Source organism: Trachinotus anak, unplaced genomic scaffold, assembly GCF_046630095.1.
Source record: "Trachinotus anak isolate AG129_WGS33_773 ecotype Australia unplaced genomic scaffold, CSIRO_AGI_Tana_v1 ptg000018l, whole genome shotgun sequence".
Classification (NCBI taxonomy): Eukaryota; Metazoa; Chordata; class Actinopteri; order Carangiformes; family Carangidae; genus Trachinotus; species Trachinotus anak.
In genome coordinates, this window is record NW_027273869.1 from 14,997,993 (window position 1) to 15,025,609 (window position 27,617).

The 27,617-nt window shown below is 41.9% G+C and overlaps 2 protein-coding genes across 2 annotated transcripts; one reads left to right on the plus strand and one right to left on the minus strand.

The window, feature by feature from the left end:
• The first annotated feature begins 1,033 nt into the window (after positions 1-1,033).
• On the plus strand, positions 1,034-4,717 carry ndufb2 (NADH:ubiquinone oxidoreductase subunit B2). The gene is made up of 4 exons (XM_071502985.1): positions 1,034-1,241; positions 1,427-1,571; positions 2,174-2,249; positions 4,612-4,717. Exons 1-3 carry the CDS (start codon positions 1,156-1,158, stop codon positions 2,246-2,248), a joined length of 306 nt encoding a protein of 101 aa, XP_071359086.1. The 5' UTR covers positions 1,034-1,155; the 3' UTR covers position 2,249; positions 4,612-4,717.
• Positions 4,718-4,807: 90 nt separating this feature from the next.
• On the minus strand, positions 4,808-26,886 carry kdm7aa (lysine (K)-specific demethylase 7Aa). The gene is made up of 18 exons (XM_071502967.1): positions 26,736-26,886; positions 19,109-19,194; positions 18,388-18,505; positions 17,568-17,728; positions 15,597-15,738; positions 14,754-14,940; positions 14,205-14,367; positions 12,194-12,281; positions 11,983-12,089; positions 11,665-11,756; positions 11,365-11,451; positions 10,401-10,652; positions 9,998-10,125; positions 9,363-9,517; positions 9,131-9,225; positions 8,681-8,874; positions 8,192-8,577; positions 4,808-7,595 (listed from the first exon to the last, which is right to left on the minus strand). Exons 1-18 carry the CDS (start codon positions 26,831-26,833, stop codon positions 7,507-7,509), a joined length of 2,628 nt encoding a protein of 875 aa, XP_071359068.1. The 5' UTR covers positions 26,834-26,886; the 3' UTR covers positions 4,808-7,506.
• Between the last annotated feature and the right edge of the window lie 731 nt (positions 26,887-27,617).

Here is a 27,617-nt window from a genome sequence, read left to right on the forward strand (position 1 = left end):
GTACCACGCTGTAAAAATACTGCATTTTAAGTCCTGCATTGAAATTCTCACTCAACTAAAACTATATAAGTCAGAAAAATGTACTTAATGCATTAAAATTTCAAGTACCTAGTGCAGAAATCTGGCTCTGTGACTGTTAAACTGATATTATGGCATTATATTATTATTACTTGTGGATTAATGTGAAAGTAGCATTTTACTGTTTTAGTTGGTTAAGGTCAAGCTCATTTTTAAACAATTTTATGTAGGATTGCAACCGATGATTATTTCTCTTTTATCTTTTACTATTGATAGAAAATGCATCAAAGCTTCACATTTGAGAAGCTGGAACTGTAAAATGTTCAGAATTTTTACATGAAAAATTACTTTTAATGATTATCAAGTTGCCAATTCATTTTCTATCCAACTGATTTTTGTTTATTTATAATAAACCATCATATTTTATAAACTCTCAATGGGCTTTCTTTACAAAATTTAAATCTTTAAAGTACTAGTGACTAAAATTTTTAATAAAGTAGTCAAGTTTTGCAGTGAGGTAGACATAAAGTGCTTAATTATACAGCACTTGAGTAAATGTACTTTGTTCCTACAACAGTTTGTACATCACTGTACTGTTGCTGCACATCATTAATGATATAAGTTATGCAAATTGACTTAAAGTGTCCATGATTCAGGGCCCAAATGACCCAGTGGTTCATTAGTAAAATTAAATATCTCATGTGAGCTATAAATACATCCTTTAACCAAATGATACCAGAGGCTGTGGGCTCACTCAGTGTTGTCAGACAAGGACAGAAAAGACAGGGGGGTGTTTAACTATCTGCCTATCGTACCTAGTCATGTTTACATTTTAAAATTTGCAAGAATAGAAATTACACAAGGAAAATTTAACATGACTCCAGAGGAAAGTCCACCAATCCTTTGGTGTTTCAGCTGCACACCAGGGGGCGCTATGTCTTTTCAATGTATTTTTCATTCAACCAATTAGCGCAGAGGAAGAACATAGGTCACCACTCTCTGTCCAATCACAGCTCATCTTGTTGGGAGGTCGTTTATTGACAGAGGGGAGAAGGTGACTTTTCGACGAGCGCTGGTACCTCGAAAAAATCCTAATATAAAACCCGAAAAAGGCTGGCGTTTGCCCGGTAAGCGAGCATGTCCTCTTTGGGAAGGGCGCTGGGAGTCCTTCGGACGGGCGCCCGGCTGCTTAGACGCGGGCCACAAAGGACAACGATCAGAAAGTAAGTAGTGTACAGCCCGCTAGCATCTTAGCTAGCTGCTAGCTGTAGCATCGACTTGCTAACACGTCGGTTAAATTGAATACAGTTACATTGCTTAAAACAAGAGCATAATCTTGAACGATAGTCTTTATTAACCCAGATTGGTGATATTTTAAATGCGTTTTTTTTTCCTCCCGATGTTGCAGTGGTAGCGGTGGTCCGCACATTGAGCCGCAGTACAGGCAATATCCCCAGCTGACGAAGAAGCAGAAATTCGAGTCAGAGTTCATCAGTGGAGCCATGTGGTTTTGGATCCTTTGGCACTGTTGGCATGATCCTGATGCAGTCCTGGTAGGTAAACATGTTGTATACACTATCCAGCCCACGGACGGATTACTGAACCGACCTAGTGGGCACAGGTTAAGAGACCCAAGGAGTCAGGGGGCCTGGACCTGAGCTTCTGTATGAAGTGCCTCTTAGAAAGGGACATAAAGCAGACACACAGGACGACCTCAGCTGGAACAAATCAGCCTCAAATAGATGCAAAATGACCACCACTGACCAACTATTTTGCATCTCTTTAAGTCTGGTGTGGGGGTCTTGTACATGTCTGTGCCCAGCGACCCACTGTTTCAGAATACACCCATTTGCACTGAGTTTGACACTGATGCAGGTGAATATATGAAGAAATAATTTAAATGGGAGTCAAATCCAAATTAAGACCTTGGAAACCTGTTGGCTTTAAAAGAAAATGTGTATTTGAAATGCATTATTTTGACAGGCTGTAAATTCTGCTTAAATCCTGCTTCCTCTTGTCCATTCACTCTGGTTGTTTGGTAAAATAGGTTATTCAAGGTGTAGCCACAAAAAAATAGGTTGTTTATCTACTTGTTGTCCATTATCAAGGAATGTAAAATAGAAATGTTAAGATAAGGTTTCTCCCTCTTCTGTAGGGTCACTTCCCTTGGCCTGATGCTTCCGAATGGACAGATGAGGAGCTTGGAATCCCACCAGATGACGAGGAATAAGGTGATTTCTTAAGTTTGCTCAAATGACTAGTGGCACACTTACCAATCAGGGCCCTGTACCACATAGAGTGATCAGTGGGTTAGTCCGCTATCTTTGGGCTTAACTCAGGTTTTCTGCTTTCATGAAACTGGCTCACCAGCAAAGCATTTTAATTCTGCAAAGTTTCTCTCATTCACAAAGGGATTACAGACGGGGTCGATGATGTCATATGATTATTCTATCACTGCAGCTTTAAATAACATGAGGCGACTTTTTGATCATAATTGGAATTAAAACTGTGCTCTTTTATAGTTTAATTAGTCAAGCATTTCTTTTTTTAGAATTAATTGGCTGCTTTGTCTACTTCCTCAGCTTTGGATAAAAAACAAATTAACTATTAACTGTACTAAAAGTGTGTTTAATGATCTAGAGACCGGGGGTGCACTCACTTTTGTTGTATGCCGTATATAAGAATTTCCGGACTTATCTATAGCTTTTTATTTTTATAAAATGTTTATTTGCAACAAATTTGTGAACATTTCACCTCCTTCAATATTTGCTGTTGCTATAACAAAATGTCGTCATTTCATCTAATTTCTTTATTATTTATTATGGGTCTGGTGATATTGCTTGTTATTAACATCTATGCATCTTTCACATGAGCGTGCTCGTAGCCCAAGAGTTAAACCCAGAAACAGAGCCAGCTTCATGATACAGGTTATCCAGGTCAGTCAGTGTTTGGCCCAGTGAAGCCACATAACCCATTGAGAGCCAGACTGAGTCAAACTCACTTCGTGGGACAGGAAAACCAATTTTACCCTCATAATATGTCATCCAAGTGAAACGAAAAGGGTCAGTCCACTGTCAAAAAGTCAAAACGCATGGTTGGGACCTGATTTACGTTTCAAATTGTTTGATGACAAGTAATGATGTTAAAGATTTCTTTTCCTTCATGTTTGTGAACATGGCTTTGTAGTTGTAGCTCCAATTCTAAGAGGAAAACAAAATGTGGATTTGCATTTAGAGCTGTATGAATTTCATTCTCATTTAAATTGTCATAAAAATAACAGGTGGACACTTTAAGGAGAAGTCTCGTCAGTGTAGTAAGAATTCTTAAAGATTGCAGTGATGTGTTTGTGGAAGAAATACAGTTTGATATTCATGAAATCCCTTTAATCTGTCGTGACTGAACAGGGTCATTTGCAACATTGTGATTTAAGGATGATGGCAACAGAAATAGTTTTCCATAGACCCACAAAGGCCTTTTACACAGAGGACAATTTGACTTGTCATGTCGTGCTAAAGCCCAGATGTTACTAATATTGTTAACGATGTTATATTCCAGTGTCCCAGTCGCAGGACCCTGAAACTGCCGTTATTATTGAGTTAATTATAACTGATTAAGTACACCTGTGTTTTTCTTCAGTGACATGGCAAAATGTCTGTTGTGATCATCACTGCAGTAAGCTACGTTTCCATGCTGTGGGGTCTTGCTGTTGTCTTTTACGCCTTCTATTTAAATGCCACTCTTTGCCTGACTGCGTCCAAAGCTACGCTACGTATACAGTGTATCTGATCGGAGTCTCTAGACTTCCTGGGATACCAGTTGCCGTTTACAGTTATGGTTTTTCTCCCTGTTCATGGATCAGAAAAATTAACAGCCAACACCAAACGTTATCCGGGTGCATTTGTGCCAGAATGTCTTGTCTTGTCTAAATTTTTTACATTTTATTAGACATTAATAGTGGGTATTAGTTGAGATGAGGCATACCTAGTAACACAATTTAGGTTCTAAACTCCTTAATGGGCAGTTTAAACCCAGAAGACTCAGCTGTGTCTGTGTTGTAGTTGGAGCTTGAAATCGAGCGTTCTGATATGAATTGGATATACACCTCATTGTTGGTGTAAAGTTAAGGCTACTTTTGATTATTGATAAGTGGGTGTAGGCAACATTTCCTGGATTTTGGACCTTGCTGTTGATTGTTCAGGATGTGCTCAGGCCTAAACTAGACCAAACTGCTGTGGCAAGAAGCTGTTTATGCAAAGAGTCTGCTAGGTTTCTACAAATGCAGTAACATAGTGTAACAATGTGAAAGCTGAACGTCCTTTGTACACTTAGTTGCCAGTTAGGTAGGCATTGCTAAAATAAATGCAGTCCAGTAAATCTGCAACAAATCCAGCCTTCATGGAGGTTATGTTCAGTTTTTGTTGAAATTGTTTTAGAGGTGTTGGTTATGACTAGCACCTCTAAAACAGCTTCAGTAAAAATATAACCGTCATCATGAAACGATTTATTGCAAAAGTGTTGGATTAGTTTTAGCTAGGTGTACCTAAGAGTGTATGTGTTGTACTTGTTTTTGACATTTTTTTCTTTTGTTCGTAGCTCGTCAGGAGGGATTTACGCTGCTGTGCAAGGCTTTGTGGAAATCTTCAGGATATTCTGAAAGTCACTGTTGTACATAGACTAATAAAATTATGTTTAAGTTAAACTGTTGTCTTTTATCTAAAACTATTGCAGTATTATGACGAAAGATTTCTAATCTCACTGTGCAGATGTAGTCAGATGACAAAGACAAATGTTATTTCATTAGTTTTATTTACACGCAATTTTTGAAATGCAGAAACAAAATGCAACGCATTAACAGTGTCACAGTTAGCCAGTGTTTGTATATTTTAAATCATAAGCCATTTAAATCTGGAAAAAAACATTGCAAGAACCAACGCACATAACACAAATGGCAAGAGAGCTGCATATAAAAGCAAAAGGGGACAGATCCTGCACGGTGAATACTACAGCTTATAACAAACCCTGCCTGCGGGCCAGCTCGTGTGTTTTCAAGGACTTGACATGCAAAGAGTTCAAAGGTTAAAGTGTAGTGTAAGAAAAAGGGGAGGAAATCAGTCTGGCAATGAGAGAACCACTAAATTGGTTCTTTGTGTTAGGATTAAGTGAAACGCCTCATCAGGGCTGAGTGATCAGTCACTCGCAGGTCATGTGCACTACAAGTCAACCTGAGCAAAGCTTTCAAAGTCTCACGCTGTTAAATGAGTGATCTTAAAGCTACTTGGCAACAGTTAGCCTGGGTGTCGTTCACATGGGTGAAACGCATTTTGGAGTCAACTTAAAACGGGGGTTTTCTGTGTAACACTGAGCTGAAGGTGTGTTAGGAAGCAGTGGGGGACAATACCAAATTCATGTTAACAGAAGTTTTAAAGTAGCCTACTGTAGAGGTACAATGACTGACTGGTAAAAGCACAGCTTATCCTTACTTGAAAACCACAACCATGAAAATTGTTTTAGTTTTTTTTTTTTTTTGAGCAACGGAAAACAAGCAAACCTCAGCGACTCTGCAGCAGGAGGTGAAGTTTAAAGTCTTGAGCGAGTGCTGAGAAAATCCTGTCTGCATCCATGACGTGGCTGGTGGTTAATCAAAAGGTTATGTCCATGGCATCATTCCCTGAGAGTGAAGAACTGCGCACCCCGAGCAAAAACACACATCTCACATCAGCACTGGTATTTTAAAAAAAAAAAAAAAAAAAGACAAAGGAAAAAACCTCAATCATCCCATTTAAGTTCCTCAAACGTTCACTTCTGAATACATCAACTACTTTGGATCGACCACAGTGGCTCAGAATACTTGTTGTTTTTTTTTTGCTAAATGATAAGTGGCACTAGTTGAAAAAAGCTCAGGTGTAGATATGGAAGCTGAAATTTCTCAACCTAACCTAGTCTCTATTCGCACATAGCCCAACCCCTCTGGCTACAGGGAGAAGAGGAAACCAGAACAGACAAGAAGAATCAACACAGGACCTATTCATCTGGGCAGGGGAAAAGAGTTGTGACAGAATCAAAGGGAATTAAAGTTTTGTAGGTAAACTGCTACTCAACAGATGATGATCACATGAACTCTAAAAACATCCACATTTACAAAAAATATGTGTTAAAGATTAAAAAAAAAAGAGAAGAATCCCAATAAAGGAAAAACCCCCTCAGAATAGCTGAGGTTTTCAGGGTCAAAATAAAATAAAATCATCTCTTTCAATTAATAAATACATCATTCAGAATCCATAAAAATAACACATAAAAAAAAAATCAACATCACATAAAACAAGAAATAAATTAAGCAGGATAACATACGAGTCATTTGTCATTTCTTCTTTTTTAAATGAGTGAACGACTCGTAATTCCTATTAAAAACAAATTCACTTGGAGGCAGCACTTTGAGCAGCTTCCCTTCAGCCGGGGTCATCCAGAAAGACAAAGACTAATTATCGACCAGTGCAGATTTGAGAGAACATTTTGCACTAAATTGTGCGAGTCCGTAATGCACCTATTTATACTTCTCTACAAAAACTGAAGAAATCGAGGGAAGGATGCACCAAAGTGCTGCCTCTCACTCTTACCTTTCTCCTCAAAGTCATTATTGCTGGTGTGATTGAGATAAGGGGGGGGGGGGTTGGGGAGGGAGGTGAGGGCTGGAAGGGACAAGCATGAGTGGAGAAAAGTACAAACAATAAGCACCATTTTGAAATTTCAGTTCATCATCGCCGCTGCCGTCGACGCCTCCTCCTCCTGCTCTTTAGCACCTTGTTTCCCCCCCAAGGGCCAAAGGGAACAAAAAAAAAAAAAAAAAAAAGACCCTGCAAGAGATACAGCTCCGTTTCACCTGCTCCTCCGTCCTGTTTGCAGATAGCCGTGAAGCAAGTGAAGCTTGTTGGGGGGTGTGGGTGAGTGAGTGGGGGGGTGCGTTCGCTGGAGAGAGGATATATCAGTAACTATGATGCAGATGATCGTGGCATCAGAAGCAGTAGATATCTTGCTGTCTCCCCCGGCAAAGCAAGCGTTTCTGATGTTAGTTTGTTTGGTAGACCTCCTACAGTAAGTTGTCCATTTGAATGCCCCCAGGAGCTTCACGCCACCTTTCCCTGCAGCAGAAAGTTTCATAACATGCTCGTCCTCTCGTCTCTCCGCGAAGCTCCTTCTCTGTTTTGTTCTTAGTGTGCTTGTAGTGAAGTCGTGCAGTTGCTCGTTTCAAATCCAATACCCTGTCTCCTAAGCATGCACAGTGAGCGTTTTACGTGTCAAGGTTCGTTCAGTCGTGGTCGTCTCCAGGCAGTGTGTTCCTTTTTTTTTTTTTTTTCTTTTTTTTTTTTAAATCCCCCACACCCCATTCTCTACAGCACAAAAGTGTCTGGTAACAAATACACAAATGTTCCTTTTTTTTTTCTTCAAGAATACATCCCCCACTTCTGTTCTGCCTCTGATGTTTTTGGAGTGTTACACAAAGACGCGACTGTGTCTGTTGAGTTTCAGGATCTTCCCCAGTCTCTGCTTGGCTGTAGCCATTCCTTTTTTGGGCCGTTTGCCTGAAGAAAAAAAAAAAAAAACAATTAGAGGAGATTAATTAATAAGAAGAGAGAACTAATAGAATTAAGCACAAAACCTGTCAATGTTTACAGTCCGTGTTCACTGCAGTGAACACTTCTTTTCATTATCGATCAATAATTTTCTTAAAAATAATTCATCATTTGGTCGAGAGAAGTTGTCATATCTATAAAATGTTGGTCTATAAACGTGAAAAATGGCCGTCACAGTTTTCCAGAGTACAAGCTGAAACATTTAAATGTCTTGTTCTGTTCGACCAATTGTACAAAATCTAAAAAGACTCAGCTGTTAAAAGGAGACAGATTATACCTGCAAATACATCAAATACAAAAACATAATTTTGCTTAAAGTGTTACTAAAATTATATCAGAGCTGTTGCACGTTCATTTTCTTTCTTTATGGTTTTAGCTCTGATGCCTCCACATGCAGATGTTGAACTCACAATAGACTTGGCCTCATTTCCACAACTGTGAAATCTGCATTTGTTAAAAATTATAACATTTTAATATTTCAACACTTTCTGCTGACAAGAAGCAAAAAAGCAAAAAAAAAAAAAAAAAAAAAAAAAATTCCAAACCTTTCGTGGCCTGATTGCTGATAGGTGGGGGGTTGGGGGCGTGCCTCTTGGAGGGGTGCAGCAGAGGAGACATCGAGGGGTCACAGTACTGGTAGTCCGTCTCTGGGCTGGCGGCGTGGCTTTGACTGAGGGGGCTGGGGAGCCCCTGATTGTCCCAGGCCTCGCTGCTGCTATTGCCCTGGCTGTCCATCGGGCTCTTGTCCCCCTGCAGTCGCCGCTGGTGCTGCGCCGCCTCCCTCTGCTCCAGCCGCGAGCACTGGCTCGGGCTGGACCACCAGGGCTCCTGGGACGAGGCTACCTTGTCCGGCTTGGAGGAGCACAGCAGACCAGCCATAGACAGCATCCCCTGAATGGCCTCTTCTGTGCTGGGTGAGGTAGGACGGTCTCTGCAGGAAGGAGACAACTTGATTATTTACGTTTTAATTGCGTCTGAGTGAAAATTAAAATAACATGCTGAAGTTTTGAAAGGTGTTTTCATGTGTTTCTCACCGTTTGAGTGGTTTGTGTTTGTGCCTGAGTTTCTGGCCAGACTGGTCCAGCTCTATGGTGTGCCCTGAGCCTTTCTGCTGAGATGAGCCCCTCTCCTCCCCCTCCTCCTCCTCCTGGGAACTCTCTGAATCCTCGTCAGAAGAGGACGACGACGACGACGAAGATGACGACGACGACGACGACGACGCTTTATGCTGTTTTGGCAAAGCAATTTATCAAGATGTATAAGTAATCAATCTAAATTTTAATGTATTATTCTCCAGTTGATATTCAAATGACATGAACAATGCAACAAACAAAATATACAATAGTTATAAAGTGAATCCAAACAACAAAATTCATCTCAACATGTTTGACAGGTTTTTTTAGTCTAAAACTTTGTGGCATCAGAAGCACACTCAGTCCAGCTGGATTGAAGTGTTGACTGTGTTTGTACACATCACCATTTACCTCTGTGGGAGAGTCACTGTCTGACTCCAAGTCTGACACGCTGGAGTGTCCTGAGACTTCTTCCCTGAGTTCAGTCTTCACCCTTTCCAGACCCCCTGGAAAACACAACAACTCACCATCAGCTAAAGATGAATCAATGATTAATCAATCAATGAATGAATCAATCAATGCACTTGGCTACGATTTATCTGCTAAACTATGGTTTTAATAAGCTCAGCCTCAGGTGACTTACTGAGGAGTGTGGGTTTGTCGACCGTGCTGTGCTGCTCTTCACCGTCCTGTGTCCTCTCCGACTTCACATCCACACAACTCTTTGGTGGACCCTGGCCAACAGATGACCTTTCACCCTCCGTCTTTACCGGGCTGCTGCCTGGCCGCCTCATATCTCTGCAAACACAAATAATGTTTAAATGACGGGAAAAAAGTAATTTCACAAGAAAACACAGAGAATCACAACTGTGTAACAGCAGATTAGAGAGACTTAGGTTTCTCAAACACTTCTGACTTGTGGATTTTTGATGAATCAAACTGTCTGTGCATCTTAATGTTTCATTTCCTGCAGGAGGACCCATGTTTTTTTAAGGTTGTTGTTGAAGTGAGTTAACTTTATTGTCACCAATGAGCTCCTTGTACAACATGCAAATAATTTAACCATCACACAAGGCCACAAATATATTAACATATTATCAAAAAGCATGTCTAACACTATTTTCTGTTGCCATTTACATTATTTTATACAAAGTGGTTTTATTTCCTCTTCTCATTTATATGTATTATTGTGCAGATAAATCAAAACTTTTACTTTACAGCTGCAAACGAGCCTTAATACAACGTGTCTGTGTTGCCCAGAAGGAGCTGAGCTCTCACCTGATGATTCTGCCGTTGACCAGCATTAGCCGTAGGTGGTTGTCCTCTAAAGACTCTGCAGCAGCAGCTGCTGATGCAGTTGACACTTTGTTGAGCTTCCCATGAACCTTGGCACAGAACGCCGGATCCTGAGTGGAACAGACTGAGTCACTCAGTGCGTATGACCCATTAAATGCTTTAATCCAAATCTACACAATGCTGCTTTTCTGTTTTTTCATTCAAAAAAAAGACTGTCAAGCTGCAGTTTGTGCTGATAATGAAAAGCACATTTTGTGATGCTTTGACCAGATACTAACACAATACAGGCAGTGACTCCCCACAAGTTCCTTTCAAATCCCACAACCATGTTATAAAAAGTAAAACCATACTGAAAGTATACGACTTGTTCATTCTTGGTCCTCACCTCCTCGAGCGGCCCCACCTCCAGCCTCCTCAGCACCTCCCTGGTGTGTTGCTCTAAGATGTCCAGGTTGGAGGGCACTCTGGGGGCCTGCCGCTGCTGCTCCCTCAGCCGCCTGGCAGCTCTCCTCGCCCGCCGGGCCTGGCACAGCCTCTCTAGTGTGGAGCGAGTGGCCGGGCAGCCGTTCGATCCAGATGCTACTCCACACCCACTTCCCTGAGATTTCATTGGCTTGCTACCACTGACTGGTTCCTCCTGTAGGGTAGATGTCAAAACACACTCATGGAGTCAAGAGACGCAATTTACAGGTTCACAAGTTCATGAAGTGCCTGCAAGAAAATGCTGCCCACATTCCAACTCTTCTTCGTTTTGTGTTTAAAACATTTTTGCCTCATAATCAGATGTCAGTGTGGCCTTCCTGTGCATCCTGTGTGTGGGATGTGTGGCTGGCCTAAACTGTACTGTATGTAGAGTAACAGAGGTCAACAAACAAAACAGAAGAGCAGATCATAGTGGTATAAACTGAATACTTATTTGCAAAAAAAAAAAAAAAAAAAACAGGCAAAATCAGTGCTCCTGTTCATTTGAGCCAATACTGTACATTTAATTTTAAATCTAAGGGAAATACTGTCAAAGATTTCAAGTTCAAGAGTGAACCTTCATACTAACCTCACATAACTTACTTTTATTAATTTGACAATGCAAAAAAAAAAAAGAAATAATCTGTAGAAAATAATTTTCCAAAGTGCTAAATGTTGTGATGACAGCTGAAAATGTCCATGCGCAAAAAAGCATCTGATGACCAAGTGTCCTGAAATTGTTGAAATCTTCATGTTACAGCTGCAGCTTTCTGCAGCAAGTTACAGTTTATGATATTTAACACCAGTGTCAATGCATCAGTTCTCAAGGTCTGGATGAAGCTCAAATGTCTAACTCTCTCCTGTCTCCTCTCCAACTCCTGTCTTACCTCCACGTAGCGGACTTCCTTGGTCAGCTCTTTAATGAGATGGTTGGGCCTGATATTGTCTGGTACCTCACTGGTGGGCTCAGTCACCTGCAAAGCCACAACAGACCACATTCAGACAGGAGCGGTGAACAGAGACAAGTCTGTTGTTGGCCACTGACACACATCCAGAAGAAAAGGACAAACAGTGCTGACGTCTCCCACTGGAGCTCAGCTGCTGTGTAACAATAACCATCTGGGCTGTAGATACTGAAGCTGCAGGAAGACAGAGATGACCGTGAGAATGCTGTGGCAGAGTCTCACCTCTCTTTTCAACCAGGTCTTCAGTGCACTGATTAAAGCCTTGACTCCCTCCACTAGGTAGGTTGGTGGTGGACAACTGTCCTCACGTAGCTCTGAGAAGAAGACAAAATAAAAACTTTCATATAAGGTTTAAAGTGAAAGACACAAAAACTGAAGAACTGAAGTTAAATATTCAAAAACTTTGTTAAAATGTGCTAAAAGTTAATTTTTTGCACATTAACCATTAGTTTAACATTTATATCCCCTTTATTTTTCTGACTGGTCTGATAAGTTAAACGTCTACATTTTTCTCTTACATCCAACATTGTGCACTCTCACCTTTTAGCATTTCCAGGAGGTTCTTGGCCACATACCAACAAATGGCCTCAAAGTATGGAAACTTAAAGAGGTCTGGGGTTTTCAGACGACGCTCCATCTCATAACACCTGTGAACCAATGAGATACAGAAGAGTTTAGTAATGAAGTAATAAACAGATGAGCATTGACGTGAACATAATCAAGGCATCTCAGTATTATCTGAGCTGTTTACCTGAGCTGCATGCCAATATTGAGGTTGTGAAGGAAGTTCCCCCCAAAAGCCATGCAATCCTGAGAGGTGAGAACAGCATGGATCCAGCCTGCAGGGGGCGCCAGAGCACAATGGTTAACAGCTTATCTACTGACTAACATGCAATGACTCAATATTCAAGAGAGAAAAGCCAAAATCATCAAAGTCATAGCTGCCAGCTTGATTTAACATGCACTAGGTTACACTGATCCGGGGGAAAATGTGTGAACTTACAAGGTCTGAATGTGCACAATAGACCCTCATGTGTAGGTACCAAAACAAACTTCTTATCCTCCCACAGTCAGACTTAGAAAGAGATAAGGTTGTCTATAAAATAACAAGCTCCCCCTCAGATAAACAGCGTTCTTTATACAACGCAAAGTGAGAGAAAGCAGAGTCTGGGGGGGTTGGTGTAAGGCTGATAGACAGGCCTGATAATGCACTAGCTGACTGACCTACTGTGCTCTCTGACCCCCACTTAATTCCCACCTCTCCACACACCCTCTCCGCCAAAAGTTCTCTTTTACAATGCTGCTTCGGCCTGCTGAGAAGGCATGGCTAGAAGACTGATTGAAGACGTCCAGCAGTTGACAGGCTGAACTGAGCTTTGTCTGTCTGGGAGTGGGGGGGGAGTGGGGGCACGAAGGAACTCCATCGGCTTAAAAAGTCCATTGAAAGACTGATGGATGGACAATCGTATGACTACAGACATTAGAGTCACTTCAGTGAATGAAACCATGTCTTATTCTGTTAGCAACATGTAACTCAAACATCTTTTCACCCTCTAACGCAACTTCTAATTAACAACAACAACACTGCTGGTTATAGGAATGTAAGATTGTAAAGTCACGTGCAGGAGAAAGCTGATCTACAGCATCACTGCTTCTTTCATCATACTACACAGGAGCTCTGTTTCTCTTCATTTATCCATTGTAATTATGATGATTAAGAACTGTTTGGGTTGTTCCTCACAGAGAAATTCCCTCTCTGTTATTTTCCCTTGGCAATGATAGAGGACTTTCAAGAAGCCTGTATTTTCCTGGCAGGATCCATGGGAAACGTGATTATTTTAACTTTTAGATGTATGTGAAAAGACAAACAAACCCAAACAACAGATCAGCTGTGAACAACAGCTAACAAGGCTCGACAAGGACAATGATATATCATTAGTGACACAAATAGCTGCATGTCAGAGTGTGTGAAATTTACTGCGCCTGGACACCACAAAGTATCATCCAGGTCACCAGAGGCTGCCTTCACGTCAAACCTGTTTGGTTCAGTTCAAACAGACTCTGGTGTATTTGCCTGGTTTGTGTGGTTGGTGAGAAAGCCGTCCACAGAACCAGGCCAAACAACCAAACCGAGACCATTGAAAAAAGTCTCCGTCCGTTTCCAAGCAGACTCTGGTGCGGTTTTGTTTGTGGTCTGAAAGCATATTGACCAACCACAGGATTTTGTAATAGTAGCTATGTGATTTTAGCATGAATTCAAAGGCTGTACTGTACTGTTAAATCCATCTGCTGAGGGCAAATTGTTCAGGAAACAATATTATAAGCAAGACGTGATGTATATATTTATGCAAATCATTTAGTGGCATATATACATGTTATTTTCACTGATTGATCCAACAGTCAAAAGCAGGTAAAACTGCAGTGTGCCGTGTATCCTACTCTACTGCATGACAAAGCAACCCAACAACCCAATAATCCTCCTCTGATATATCTAATAATAATAATAATAATAATAATAATAATAGTGCTCATAATCAGTTATTCTTTCATAAGCTCTCTGGTTGTCAGTCACTGGCAACCTGATGTCTTGGCCAATCAACAGCTCTTTGTTCATTTTTCCTCTTGGGTCCAGACCAAATGAAGTGAACTACAGGTGTGAAAGGTCACTAAATGTCAGGACTGGAGGTCTTTTGACTACAAAGAATAAAACAGCAGTGACACATGCCAGAAACCTCACACAGACATAAAAGATAATTACAGACCTGTAGGGATGAGCAGGGTTGTTCCCTGGGGCACAATACACTTGTAGCACTTCTCCACTTTGTCCCCAAAGAACACTTCACTCTGATTGGGCGAGGAGCTCCATGCCTCATATAGTGCAAGGTTGGCAGGAGTGGGCTTGATCAAGTAGAAGACCTTCTCACCCTGCAGAGCAGATGAAGAGGAGTTTGGGTTAATGGTCGCCACACGTGGATGACACTGTGATGTTGTGTGTTTCAGTGTGACAGCTGTGTTGATGCTGCTGGTATTAAAACCCACAAACACACCCACATCCCGTTTGAAATTAATGTCAGCTACGGTTTCTAGAATAGATGGAGAGATCATCACCACGGCTGCAGAAGTGAAGCTCCCAAAGCTGCACAAGGCGAGGACACCTTTCAGCAAAACTCGCAGAGCCTGACTAATGTAAGTGCTGCTTAGTCTATCATTAAAAAGAAAACAACAAATAGTTACATTGCCCTGGAACGTGTCTTTGAGACATAGCTCTGGACTCCCAAATAAGTTCAACTCTTTTGAAAACACACACTTACCCAGAGAACATGGTACCAGACCGAGGTGCCTCCAAAGTCTATGTGGAAATCTGTGTAGCTGTCCTTGACCCCCATAAGGCAGTACTTCTGGACAAAGGGCTTGGGGAAAAAGGAGTCATCTGGCCAGTAGTTCTCTACCCAGGACATCTTCTGAGCCACATCAGGAACCTCCACCAACTCCGACATCCTGCGGGGGGTTGGAGTGAGGCAAAAAGTGAAGCCATAGAAAGGTTAGGATGTTGGGTTACAGTTATTTCCGATAACAGCCTTGTCTTATAATTTAAAAACATCTCAAAGCCGTACGGTCCCAGATTTAGTTTTACTTATGTGTCCTGTCCTGTATTCAAAACTGCTCCCAAACTGACCACAAAGTCAAATTCTCTTGTATAAATGCAGAGATTAAAATTTATTTCTGACAGACTCTTGGTAGAAATATACTTTTTAAATATATAATTGCAACTAAGCTTGAATTTTAAAATTCAAGTGCACAGGAACTATTAAGTTTAATTAAGTTGTCAACAAATATTATATTTTAAATAATTTATAGAGATATGATATAGTTTTGAAGTTCATTCTTGACATTGGAACCAGTAAAAAAATAAAACTTTGGATCAACTTGATGGAGTTAAAAGGTCTGAGAAAAGTTAAAATCTAGTTAAAATCTTAACTATTCGTCAGATTTTGACAAAAATCAATAAACGGATTAACAATAGCAATGCAGGTCGGTTATGTCACAGTTCTGATGATGCTTATATAAATTCAGCTATGTCAGCAGGTTTAGTTTATTAGGAATCTGTGCTTACTGAAGCTCCTCCAGAACGAGAAGAATGCAGCATAGCTTACTTAGTGTCAGAGAACTCCAGGCTGATGAGGTTGAGGACTTTGGGTCGATGGGGCTTGGTGAAATACTTGATAAACTCGCTGAGCTTCATCTTGCTGTCCGCCTGCCGTGCCACATCTATCACATCAATGACTTTGTCACCACCTGGATAAGAGATGAGCAATGTTAAGTTCGTATAATATCAGAAGGAAAAGTCCTGTAGTCAGTTGACTCTTGAATGAAAAATATCTTCGACTTTTTAATTGGCTGCTGAGTGGGCGTGGGGTTCACTGGGGTCAGCGGCCTGCTGGCATCTAGCTGTGCTTTTAGAGATCAAGCCCTGAGGTAAACTGGCACCAATATGGCAGAGTGGGGAGGGGTTGTGCTGAGAGACAAGCGAGACAATCTGTCAATCTGTCCAGACCACCAGTCCCTGAGGAGGTGCAGTGGGTGGAGGTGAGAGGTCTACTGCGTTTAATGCATATGTGTGCGTGGGAGAGCTCGAGCATTGAGGGAAATACGTGTATAGATGTGAGAGAGTGTGCAAAGGCCGCATGTGGTGTGTTTACGCGTGCAAGACCGAAAACAGATGCTATAAAGGAAAAGAAAAAAGAAGTCAAAGCAGAGACTCACAGCACACAGCTAACAGTTGGGACGCTACAAATCACACTCGGGTGACACGTGGGGCCGGAAGTAGGGCTGGGGTGCAGTGTGTGTAGCAAGACAGCTGGTTGTTGTATTTTCCCCGCACCCCTCCCACACACCTTTTTTATTACCCCTTTGCGTGTTCCCTCTCTCTCCCTCAAACACACACACACATATGCACTTGCACTCAAAGACACCTCTAAAGCCCAGCTGGCCAGCGTCTGATGACAGAGAACAGCTGGAGTAAAGGCAGTCAGTCACACAGTGAGAGAAAAAGCTGTCTGGAAACCACAGAACAGCGAGCTCCAACACCAGCCTCACTAACACAACAGCAAGGGAGGAAAATCTTTCATAAATGTCCAAAATCCACAGCCCTGCCGAACCAGGACGAGAGGCACCTGAACCACATGATGTCCACCATCATCACTGTGAAGTATCACAACAGCCAGTGATGTTAAAGACATGGAAACTCAGCTCAGCTCTCTCTAAACTCCACATACAACTCCTGGCTATCCATGGCAGATCAACATGCTCTTTACTATTAACATGGAATCATAGGATTTATTATTCTTATTATTAAATATCAGGTTTGTAAGAATTTGAATGCAACCTTTAAATCCAAACAATACAACTCTGCTCTGCTCTCCTTCATATCCTCCATAGTAACACTTACACTGGCATTCATTAGTTCTCCAGCAACTTGGCCCAATTATTGACCACACACTAAGCCGACTACACAACTGCATTAGACCCTTGTGAGTCACAGAGGTCATCGCTGTTCACTCCCAGTGTCCCATTGTCTTCTAACTGTAAGAAATGTAACCCGACACTTGGTCCCTGGTCACAACACCTGTGCCTTGGCTTAATGCTCAATAGGGCATGGGAGAGAGAGATAAAGTGAGAGAGGGAGTCTGTAATCTGAACTTAATGATAGAAACACCAGTGGGCTTGGTAATGGGCTTGTAACAGGAGCTGGGAAGTGGCAAGCTGTTTCAGTAAGGAAGCGTAGTGGTCACAGAGAGGGCAGTGAAAGCTTAGCCGTCACTCATTTAGAACTCATTCAGTCCTCGTCTGATGCCTGATAAGTGGGTTAAAACCCCATGAACCTGGAAACCTGTTCATATTGACACACAGATGGCGCCTGCTCAGCGATGGCCACTTAGCTGCCTGGTGTTGGGTGGTTTCATTAGCTTTTTAACAGACTTAGGCTGCTGGGTATTCCAATATCAGAGCCCACATCCTTTCCTTCCCAAAGGATAAACACTAATGTGTTACTGTAAATTTAATACAGCTGAGGGAAACTGGTTTGTGCAACAAAATAAAGTCTGTTTATTGTCAGCCTTCCTTACCCACATACTGCTCCACATCTTTGACAGAGAAGGTAGGGGCTGGTAGTTTGAGTCCCAGATCCTCCATCTCTGTGACCGCGATGGGGTAGTTGAAGCCGTGTCTCTCCAAGTACCTGGGTGTCACCTGCTCACCCTTCATTCGCATCAGAATCTCCTCGCCACTGAAATGAGATCATAACAAGTTCAGTTAACTTGATAATTTATATAGTAAAGATTATTTTTTTACGTCAGTGTTCAAAAAGATTCTGACTTCAGGTGGATTTATAGTTTTACGTGGGCGTATCTACACTGTAGCTCACATGCTCCTCCTCAGAAGTGTAACAACACGTCAGGGTTACAGCAGCTATGAAGATGCCATGTGATTGGTTAAAGCTTGGTCTGCTTATGTTTTCTCCAGCAGTGGATGGTGCTTATCTGTAACCATGCAAACCATCTGCACAATATAATCACTGCTCTCTATAGCAGTGAATATATGAATGTAAACACAAGTAAAACAAGGTATCTGGATGTAAGTTCACGTCTACAATGTAAGGACTTGCACTGCCATTCATTGCTTTATATGACAAAAACAAACAAACAAAAAAAAAAAAAACACAACAGTTATTGTGTTGAACATAATTAAAACATACTTTCTGCTGCTGAAGCATACATTGAAAATCCTGCGTCCTAAGGATTTTTGTTGGGACTGCCATTAACCCCTTGTGTCACTATTTATGAGCAAATCTTTATCTGGTTAAGCAGATGTGAACAAGGTTTGACCCTTGGTGGCTGGGTTTAGGCAATTTAAAAGTCAATGCGCATGTGTCCAAGTCCAATCTACCTGGCAAAGGTCCTGTTCTGCAGCTCCTTGATAAACACTGGGGTGCCAGCTTGAACTGGCTTTGATCCATCATCTGGCTCTGTGTAGTCGTGCCTGTGCCAGTTGTTGCGCTTTTTCACTGCAACAAAACAGAGAGATCAGAGTTTCAGAGGGTTGTTTCGTTCTAATGTCATCGCTCTTGAAGCTTGTTCTCGCAGCAAAAGTGGTAAATTATGCACATCACTGCCACTTTTCGTAAGGGCATTAATTCACTACTCAACCCCTGAGCTGAGAGATGGAGATGGAGGGGCTTGTCCAATCAAAGTGGAGGGCTTACAAACACCATTCAATTAGCCTATTAATGTCTGCCCTCTGGGCTCTCAGAGGTTAACCCATTCCCCTCCCCCCCCCAAAAAAAATTCAGACTTGACCAACACAGCAGAATGTGGCCTTTTCCCCACGAGACCAGTGTGACATACAGAGAGGGACGGGGTGGGAGGGAAATACTGAATGGAAAGAGCGTTAGACATTTAAATGTAAGGCAGAGAATCACAGGACGGTGTTTGATGAATGACATGCATGTTAGGACTGAGGGAAGGAGGGGGGAGACACACACACACACACACACACACACACACACACACACACACACACACACACACACACACACACACACACACACACACACACACACACACACAAGCAAAGGAAATATGCCACTAATGAGAGAAGCATTACTCACTCAGGGAGGGTCCATGTACAACATCACAGTTGGGGCAGTGGTAAACATCGATATCCACAGCATGATGCTCTTCTACCTGCACACAGCTGGAGACAAACAAGAGATTCACAGTCAGAGCAGTTTCACACTTCAGATGTTCGCACCTAGCTCATGAAACAACACTTTCATTTTCGGTTTTGAAAAACTGTCAGACCGTAACTGAGGACTCGGATGATACATTTCTTAAACATTGTAAAAGTAGGAAGTGATCAATGACACAGGCCTCTAGAAAGTATGGACATGCTCACAAAAACACATAATTTGCAGTGAGGAGACCATCAAGTTCATTGTATGACCATATCAGGCTGAAACAGATTAATGTCAAACTTTGTCAAACACGCTACAAGAGGAGATGTCAGCAGTTACAGGTTACAGGTTAACAAACACCGAGATACAGCAAAGTACAGTTTGTGTCAGGAAAACGACCTTTGCGACATTTTCTCAATGCAGCTACACTCATATTTGACAGTGGAGCAGGACTCTTGAAGCACATCTCATGGTTTTGGCGTAATAATAATGTAAGGACACAAGGACCTCCCTGGACTTTTTGTTGAAGCCACAATCATTTTGATCATTTATTTTCCAGCAGCATCAACATCAGCCCCCAAGTTCTAATTCAGAAATTTCTGACAGCAACAACATCCCCCACGGAGTGAAAAGAACCACAGAAAAGGCACAAAATTGCTACAAAGCCACCAAAGCTAGCAATTAAATCCAATATCAACACTAATTCAAATGATTCAGCTAAATAAAAGGAGCTATACATAATTAGTTTGTATCTGGTTCCACCTGCTAATGAACAATGACAAATAGGTAACATGGAAAAAGTTATTATTAGACTATTCAAATAGTATGACAACAAAGCTAGCAGTGCTGATAATCATCTTGGAATAACAGAGGTTTTCCTGTTCTTCCCATTTTGTTGTTGTTGCGTAAATGCAGCATAATGTTAAAACCCTGGCTGAGAATCAACTGCTTGTACAGATAGTGAGATTTTTTGCAGCGTTACGTTTTTATCCCATGGATCTGTGACAGTGCCACTCATGCTGCTACCCCCGACTGTCCTGCAACAGCCAAACCACAGGCACCAACACACATGCATTCCTCTGTTGCATACCAGAGCCCCATTCCAGAGCAGCATGAGTTGAACAGCAGCCGAGTTGCCATTCAGCCTGAACTGACACCAATGGGTGTTCAGAGTTGGAAAAACTGCAAGCAGCATGCTACTGTGACTCAAGCATGTGCACGGCTCATTTTAATGGTTAGGTGACGTGCACAAAGAGGCGCAGAGATCACACACACAAAGGACCCTCTGTGCTTAACAGGCCACTGTTGTGGTTGTCATTTCAAAGTAATGTCTGAGGTCTGAAGACAACGTTTGTGTTATATGAGATCATATCGTATGTCCCCAGTTGACCTGGAAACCATTAAGCATCTTCTGGCTCCAATTTAACACTTTGCTTTGTTGAAATGCTCATTTGTGTGTCCTTCTCTATGCACAAACATGACAATAAAAATGTAGAAAACAATATTTGACACATATAGTTTGGAAAATCTGAAATGAAGCAACAAAAACTGCATCCAGACTGGTTAATTTCCTCTAGTGTGATCAGACAAAAAGAAAACACTTTACTAACACACCAAGCTACAACTGTACTACTCACACTATCCTGACTTCTCATACGACAGAGGCCAGTGTAATTATTTGACTTCTTCTGCTTGTTTGTAATTCAGCTAATTAGGAAACATTCTGCTAAGCACCAATAGCACTGTAATGACTCAGGGAAGGAATAACAACATGCAATCCATAGCAAAACTGCAAGCACAGAGACTTGCCATCTTCAAACCATCATCAACTTTTTAAGTGAGTAGCCTCCAGTCGGTGGCATACTGACAGGATATAAAAGATGAGTTTCTTGCTGATATGAGCTCTGCTTTTAAAACAGGAAAGCCTGGAGGAGGGATGGTGTTGACCGCAGCCTGCTATCACCTTTGATCTACAAGGAATTGCAGGAAACCGTGAAGGAAATAAAGCCAAGGGCCATTAACTCATCAGGAAGTGGTGGGCTTGTGTGAATGCTGGACTCCATCACCCTGGTGCACTAACAGGATATCAACAGTAGCTCCCTCTCTACAGTTTACCGGTGTTATTACTGGCTGTGTAGCAAATATGTACATTGTTGAAAACAGCATAATTTCCAAAGCAAACAGGCATACAACTCTAAAATTTTTGCTAAGTTGGGGAAAAGGGTCATAACATGCATTTAGTTGCCATAATCATCCTGAGTGACTTACTAAACAAATACATTAGGAGGCTTTACATCAGTCCAGTAACTGATGGAATATTTGTTTTGCCATTAAGCAGAAAGAGGTTTCCTTTTTACAAGATGCATTTTGCCTGCAACATACACAGAAAAAATAAAGGAGTGGGAAAAAAAGCTCAAAGAAGCACTCCTGCTCCTGCACGTGAGCAAGCGGATGACCAACAATAACACTGCACAGTGCTTGGCTGTAGTATTAGGCCCAGCTCATGTATCAGGAATCTTGGTTCAAACATGTGGCTGGGGGAAAGCATGAGTCACAGCTCTCTTCTGCTGGGTTTGTCAAGATCTGCAAGAGCAGCATGTGCTCAGCTGAGGTGACCTCGTTGTCCTCATCTAAGTATTTTCCTTTATGTAATGCCACAGTGGGAAATCAGGGCACTGTGCCACATTTGCAGGCCTGATTCAGCATATGTGTCACCTGTAAAGATTAACAAGTCGCCAAGGCTTGTGAAACTGTGTGGACTTGAGACAGAATGCAGAACAAGGGGAGGAAACTCAGCTGAAAGGAAAAGAGAGCCAAGTATTTCCTGCCTTGCTCAGGTCTAATGGTGTATTGCATCATCGCAAAGCTGGTGAGTGTGTAAACAGTTCTTGAACCCACGTGAACCTCATTTGGTGCAAGGATCAGATTGGAGACAAGTGAACTGACGTCAATTTAATACTGAATGAGACTGTTATCATATGTTGTAGGACAACAATAGAGCGTATTTTAACAGCGGGTGACGGAGAGTACAGTCAACATGCCCCAAAGATAAAAACAAAACCTCGCCACATTCAGACAGAAGTTATTCTGTGACGGCACTGCGGCAGATTACCAAGCAAAACATCCCTTCCTGAATGAGAGGAGATTTGTGTACTTGGCTAAAGCCCTGCCATCAACAGCCCCTCTCCCTCCACTTCCTCTCATCAAGGGCCTCCTTCCTGTGTGACTGAGAGAGCTTATTCATTAGTCCATGCACTATGAGGGGTTCATTGTCCTCCATGATCAGTGCAGAAACACAAAAGGCTGGAGGCGGGTATCGCCATTATTTTAAGCTCTAAATAACCGCTCTGCATGGGGCGCCGACACGCCTACATTAGGGAACTGGCAGATCTCTAATGGATGGGTGGTAGAGATAGAGATAGAGAGGAGATGAGGGCAGTTAAACACACCTGGCTATCTTTATCTACCCCAGAGGAGCACCGGACTTCTCTGGTCCTTTTCCTAATGCACTCATCCAAAGCTTACATAAACACTGTTAAACCTGGGCAGCAGTAAGAGCAACTGAGCCCTGACAGATGGATAGGGATCTGTCATTTTGGCCTTACTCGTTAAATCATTTTAGCTAGCTAAGCGTAAAAGTGACCCAACATCCATGCAGTGGTTACAGCTTGAAAGAGACAGCGGGCCTCTCTGTATAGTCAGCTGGTAAACAACAAAAGAGGATCACTTTGTTGTTTATGGGGCGTCAGGGAGCCCCGGGGAGTTTTAACAACTTAATTGTTTTCGGTGCAGGTTGAGTTGCCTCCAGGCTCCTAGCAGTGGGGCTCTGCTTTCACACATGTCTTCAACATGGTTGTCTTTAAGCCCCCGGTCCCCCTGTAAAACCTACAAAGTGATCAGTCTTCTGCCTGCTGCTGAAATACATCAGCCAACAAACTCAGTCTGAACTCATCTAAAGACTGACTGCTCTGTGGATGCAATCCTCTCTGTGTGTGTGTCAATAACCATTTTATAATATCGGATGAATTGCAAGTAGTAAACTGTCATACGCTTCTTACACAGCAATATTGAGCAGACTTCCATTGATTTGGATTCAATATAATGCCTGGAGAGCCAAATCTATTCCTACATTATAAAGACTTCTAAACCAGATTTTAAACTATATGGCATAACATGTGGCTTTGATATCATAATTTAAACTGACTGGTAATCAATACACAAGACTATTGACCCCTAAAAAACATGGATCAAGCTAAAAGTAATGCAGTTTCCCTGCTCCCCAGAGACCGCCTCACTAATGTATGTAAACACAGATTTTATCATGAGCTATGAGGACGCGTTTAACTCTGTCCAATTAACTTATCAGACATCTATACAGATGATCTGAAACGTCTCATCATGGATGAGAGCAGAAAAAAAAAAAAAGAATTATTCCACTCATCCATCCATCCACTTAACACAAACACTAAAAAAAAGCACTCTGGAGAGGGTATCCATCTCTCTTTAGTGTGCTCACACTCTGTGCGACATTGACGGATCGTGCATTGAACTTGGCTCACCGGAGCTCCCATCAATCATTTCCTCTGTCCCATCGAGCCCTGCTGGTCTATCATCACCCCCACCACCCATACCTAAATGAGACAATGGGCTGACTGGAGTGCCTGACACCAACACCGGTGTGAGCACCATGATCTGACTCGACCCAGTGAGGATTTCCAAGAGTCCAACATCCACATTGACATAAATTGGCACCCTGGAAACACTGGGAACAATCCATTTACAGAGGCAGGTCTTGTAATTAAGTGAGGCTCTAAATGGTAAATAACACAGTTCAAACTAACATTTGTAATCTAAACCACAGGCTCTAGAAGAGGATTGTGGTGCCTAGTGGAGTCCTTCAGGGCAGCAAATTAAACTGATGGGGTCACAATATGACTAACACGGCAGCAGACGTTCAAAAACATTTCTTTACACACAGAGATAAACACAGTCAAATGAAACTTATCAGAGGGAAAATCTCTCTTTGACTATACTGCTCACAACTGAGAAACATAAAACCTTTGACGAGGAATCACATGTAGATATCACCTCTTTTTTAACAAGACATAAGCCAAAAAGGTCGGGAACCACTGCTTCTGGTGGGTTCAGTTACTGCTTACAACAATGTTTTAATTTGACTACAATTTAACTTGCTAGTCACTGTCACAGTTTGGGAGAGTATAACAACCACTGGTCTAATAATTGTTTACAGTTACAACTATTGCAGCTCATCTACTGCATCTCACTTCTACAGCAACAACAAAATATCGCTTCCTTTATGTGCATCCCTGACAGAGCCAGGAAATATCGCTTTATAACACAGGTATTATCATGTGAGACCATAGTGGAGTCTACCAAGACAAATAAACATTTTTCTGTTTCCCAGTTACCTCTCTGATCACTAGTCCAACGCAAAGAAACCACATTGATTACCCCAATCCTCATCCCATTTGAGTCCCAGGCTGTATTGTGTACTGAGATGCTTAGAGATATAAGTGATGGAAAACAGGAGACTATCCAGAAACTAAAACAGTGAAACAAAAGTTCCCCACACAAACACAAACAGCAACTCCTCTAGCAGGCTGAAAAACAGGCACCAGGAGGCCGTGCTCCTCTCCTTTCCAATCCATCGGCGTGCCATCATCCACAGCCAGAGAATATCCCTTTCCTTCTGGCCAGCCTCGTGGGAAAGAGGCTGGAAATGTGGCTGTTTTTGGAGCTCTGCTATGCGTGTGTGTGTGTATCTGCTTATTAGTCATCAATGGGGGAAGCTCCAACATTTGTTCCTTTTCTTGCTGGCACATGACACATAGCCAGCCAGTTTTTTTTGTTTTTTTTGGCTCTGACACGCCACAAATTCTGGCCAGCAAGTTTTTTGGCAGCATGCGTAATGTGGTTACGCAATGGCTTCCGTCATTTCAACACGAGCAAAAACAGATTATTGTATTCATAAACAGTTGCTGTGGAGACGCGCCCACACAGGCAGATTCAAGGGATCGAAGAACGGGGCATGCAAAAGTTTTGTCTGAGACATCTTAGGTCCACATTGATAAAAAGTGACAAGTTATATGAAGTCCTGTTTTACTGGTCTGACACTTTCTTGATCTTGATGGGGAAAGGCTCTTCTCTTAGGTTAAAAGCACAAGCTACACAGAAGCCCTCTGTCTTGCTCATCATCTCACTACTAGGATTTATATGCCTTATAAAGTGGGTGAATCCTAATCACTCAATTAAAAGTACAGTTTGTAAAATTACCTAGGCCACCCAGTCACCCCAAAAGAGTTCAGACTAATCTTGAGCCAAAAGAATGGGTTGTTCATTGCGGATATTGAGTTTGGATTACAGCACACAAGACTGAAATCTGACATTAGGCAATATCTATATGCAGATACACAATGGGTGGCATTACACAATAAAATTCCCGATATGATTTTGAAAGCCACCACCCACACACAGCATGATTCATAAAAACAGCTACAATACAAATTACCCATTTACAATAAGTTATGTGTCTAGGATACTAGAAAGAGATGAAACGGAACAAAAAACATTAAGCAGCCCAGGGACATGTGCCTACCTGGTACCTTTAAATAATCCCCCTGTCCACCACTAGGGGTCTCCTGCCATGTGCCTCCTCTGTTTGAAAGGGGGTTTAAATTTCTCAAGCTGTCAATCAAAAGCCTAACCATAACAAGCTCGTTGTTCTCTACCATTTGCTTTTTCCACTAAAGTAAACCACAATAAAGATAAACATGACAAAACACCAAAACATAAAAACTGCACACACAGCTTGAAATGTGTTTATATTGAAATAGAACATTAACTGATTATATATGATAATAACCCACAGATTATCTCCAAACTGACAGAAGTTGTTCATGAAATGTAGCTGTATGTTAATAAGTTTTTAGCACAACTACAAGTTTGGCTGTGATTGCCATTAACTTGAATAACCTGATCTGGGCTGCCAGATTGCAGGGTTGCTCTCTTAACACTACTACATTTCGACTGGTTTAAATGGCTCGTAATCCGTTAAATCAAAGTAAAACTATCATTAAAACTCATCTCTGAAGTGACTACAAGTAACAGGACAACACACAGCCTTTGTATATCACGATGACCCCTTCAAGCTTTCGATCACCCAGGTTGACTGACACAGCTCGGCAACACTGATAGATCCGCATATTAGTAGATAAAAACTATTTGCTATTGGGCTCTATTAGAGTCAATAACGTTGGCTATCAACATTATTAGAGAGTGCAGACACAGGTTTTATGTTTTCGACTCATTCGCAGAACAATAAAGTAGATATCAGCCCATTTCAGTGAACGAAACCCCACTTTCTTTCGTAAAGTCGTGTCAATAGACGGTTTAAAACCCCCGTCGCCCACCGCTAACGTTAGCAAGCTAAGTTAGCAACCAGTGAACACCGCTAACAGAACCGTCGCCTTTCTTTAACAAACAACTAGTGTTTGTCGGTTCCAGTGGACTACGTGTCTAAAAGACGTTATAACCGACATACCTGCCGTGGAACCAGTCTTTACAGATGTCGCACTCGATCATAAACCGGCTCACATCGTAGGGCTGCCGGCAGACACAGTACAGCGGGGCCGCCGCCATCTTCCTACTGTCCCCAAACAACGCAGGAATGAAGCGGGGCGGGGATTTAACTCACCGTCCGGAAATACCCGAGAATACACGAGTTCCGCCATTCGAGGCAATCCCACCTCTGACGTCAGTTTCCAAATTATTCATTTCCATCTGGTTGTGTAGGCACACCAACAATAGACACAAACTTTTTCCAACAAAGCAATGACATAATGGTACTGTTTTGGCTAATTTGCCAATGTTGCAATCTGAGAGCTGCACTCAGCAAAATCCGATCATATTAAAACTAATAACGGAAAACCGCGAGAGTAAATTGATCCCCACATCACCAATAACATATGACGATCTGACTTTCAGAAAATGTGTATGAATTTATGCACAGAAATTAAAGGTAAACATTAGAAAAATGAATATTGAATGATCACACTTTACTCTTTAAAGTTCCAATTAAGCAGCTAAAAATGTACAAAGAAAAAAATATATATATTATAACAATTATCACACAATCCAAAGCAGATATCTCATCAGAATATTTGCAGTTTCAGAGTTGCAGAGGGACTTCCTTGTGTTTTTACACGCCTCCTTGGCAAAGAGCTACTTTTTCAGAATATTCTCAACCTATGACAGGCATGGCAGAAGAGCAGGAAAATCAAATCATAATATCCACTCCTGGTATGTCTCCATGGAGCGTGTCTGACATGCCCTACGTGCCTGTGTGGTGAATAGCAATGGGACCACCGACCCACAGCTTGATCTGTGAGCTGACAGCACCCATCCCCCCTCACGCCCATCTGTG

What these genes read in the sequence shown, in the direction of transcription:
- kdm7aa (XM_071502967.1), bottom strand. Translation starts at nt 26,833, where the DNA reads ATGGCGGCGGCCCCGCTGTACTGTGTCTGCCGGCAGCCCTACGATGTG. An exon ending in TGTACATGGACCCTCCCTGA is followed by an intron (nt 18,506 to 19,108) that starts GTGAGTAATGCT and finishes GTTTTGTTGCAG; the next exon opens with TGAAAAAGCGCAACAACTGG. An exon ending in AGATGTGGAGCAGTATGTGG is followed by an intron (nt 15,739 to 17,567) that starts GTAAGGAAGGCT and finishes TCTCTTATCCAG; the next exon opens with GTGGTGACAAAGTCATTGAT.
- ndufb2 (XM_071502985.1), top strand. Translation starts at nt 1,156, where the DNA reads ATGTCCTCTTTGGGAAGGGCGCTGGGAGTCCTTCGGACGGGCGCCCGG. An exon ending in CAAAGGACAACGATCAGAAA is followed by an intron (nt 1,242 to 1,426) that starts GTAAGTAGTGTA and finishes CCGATGTTGCAG; the next exon opens with TGGTAGCGGTGGTCCGCACA. An exon ending in ATGATCCTGATGCAGTCCTG is followed by an intron (nt 1,572 to 2,173) that starts GTAGGTAAACAT and finishes CCTCTTCTGTAG; the next exon opens with GGTCACTTCCCTTGGCCTGA.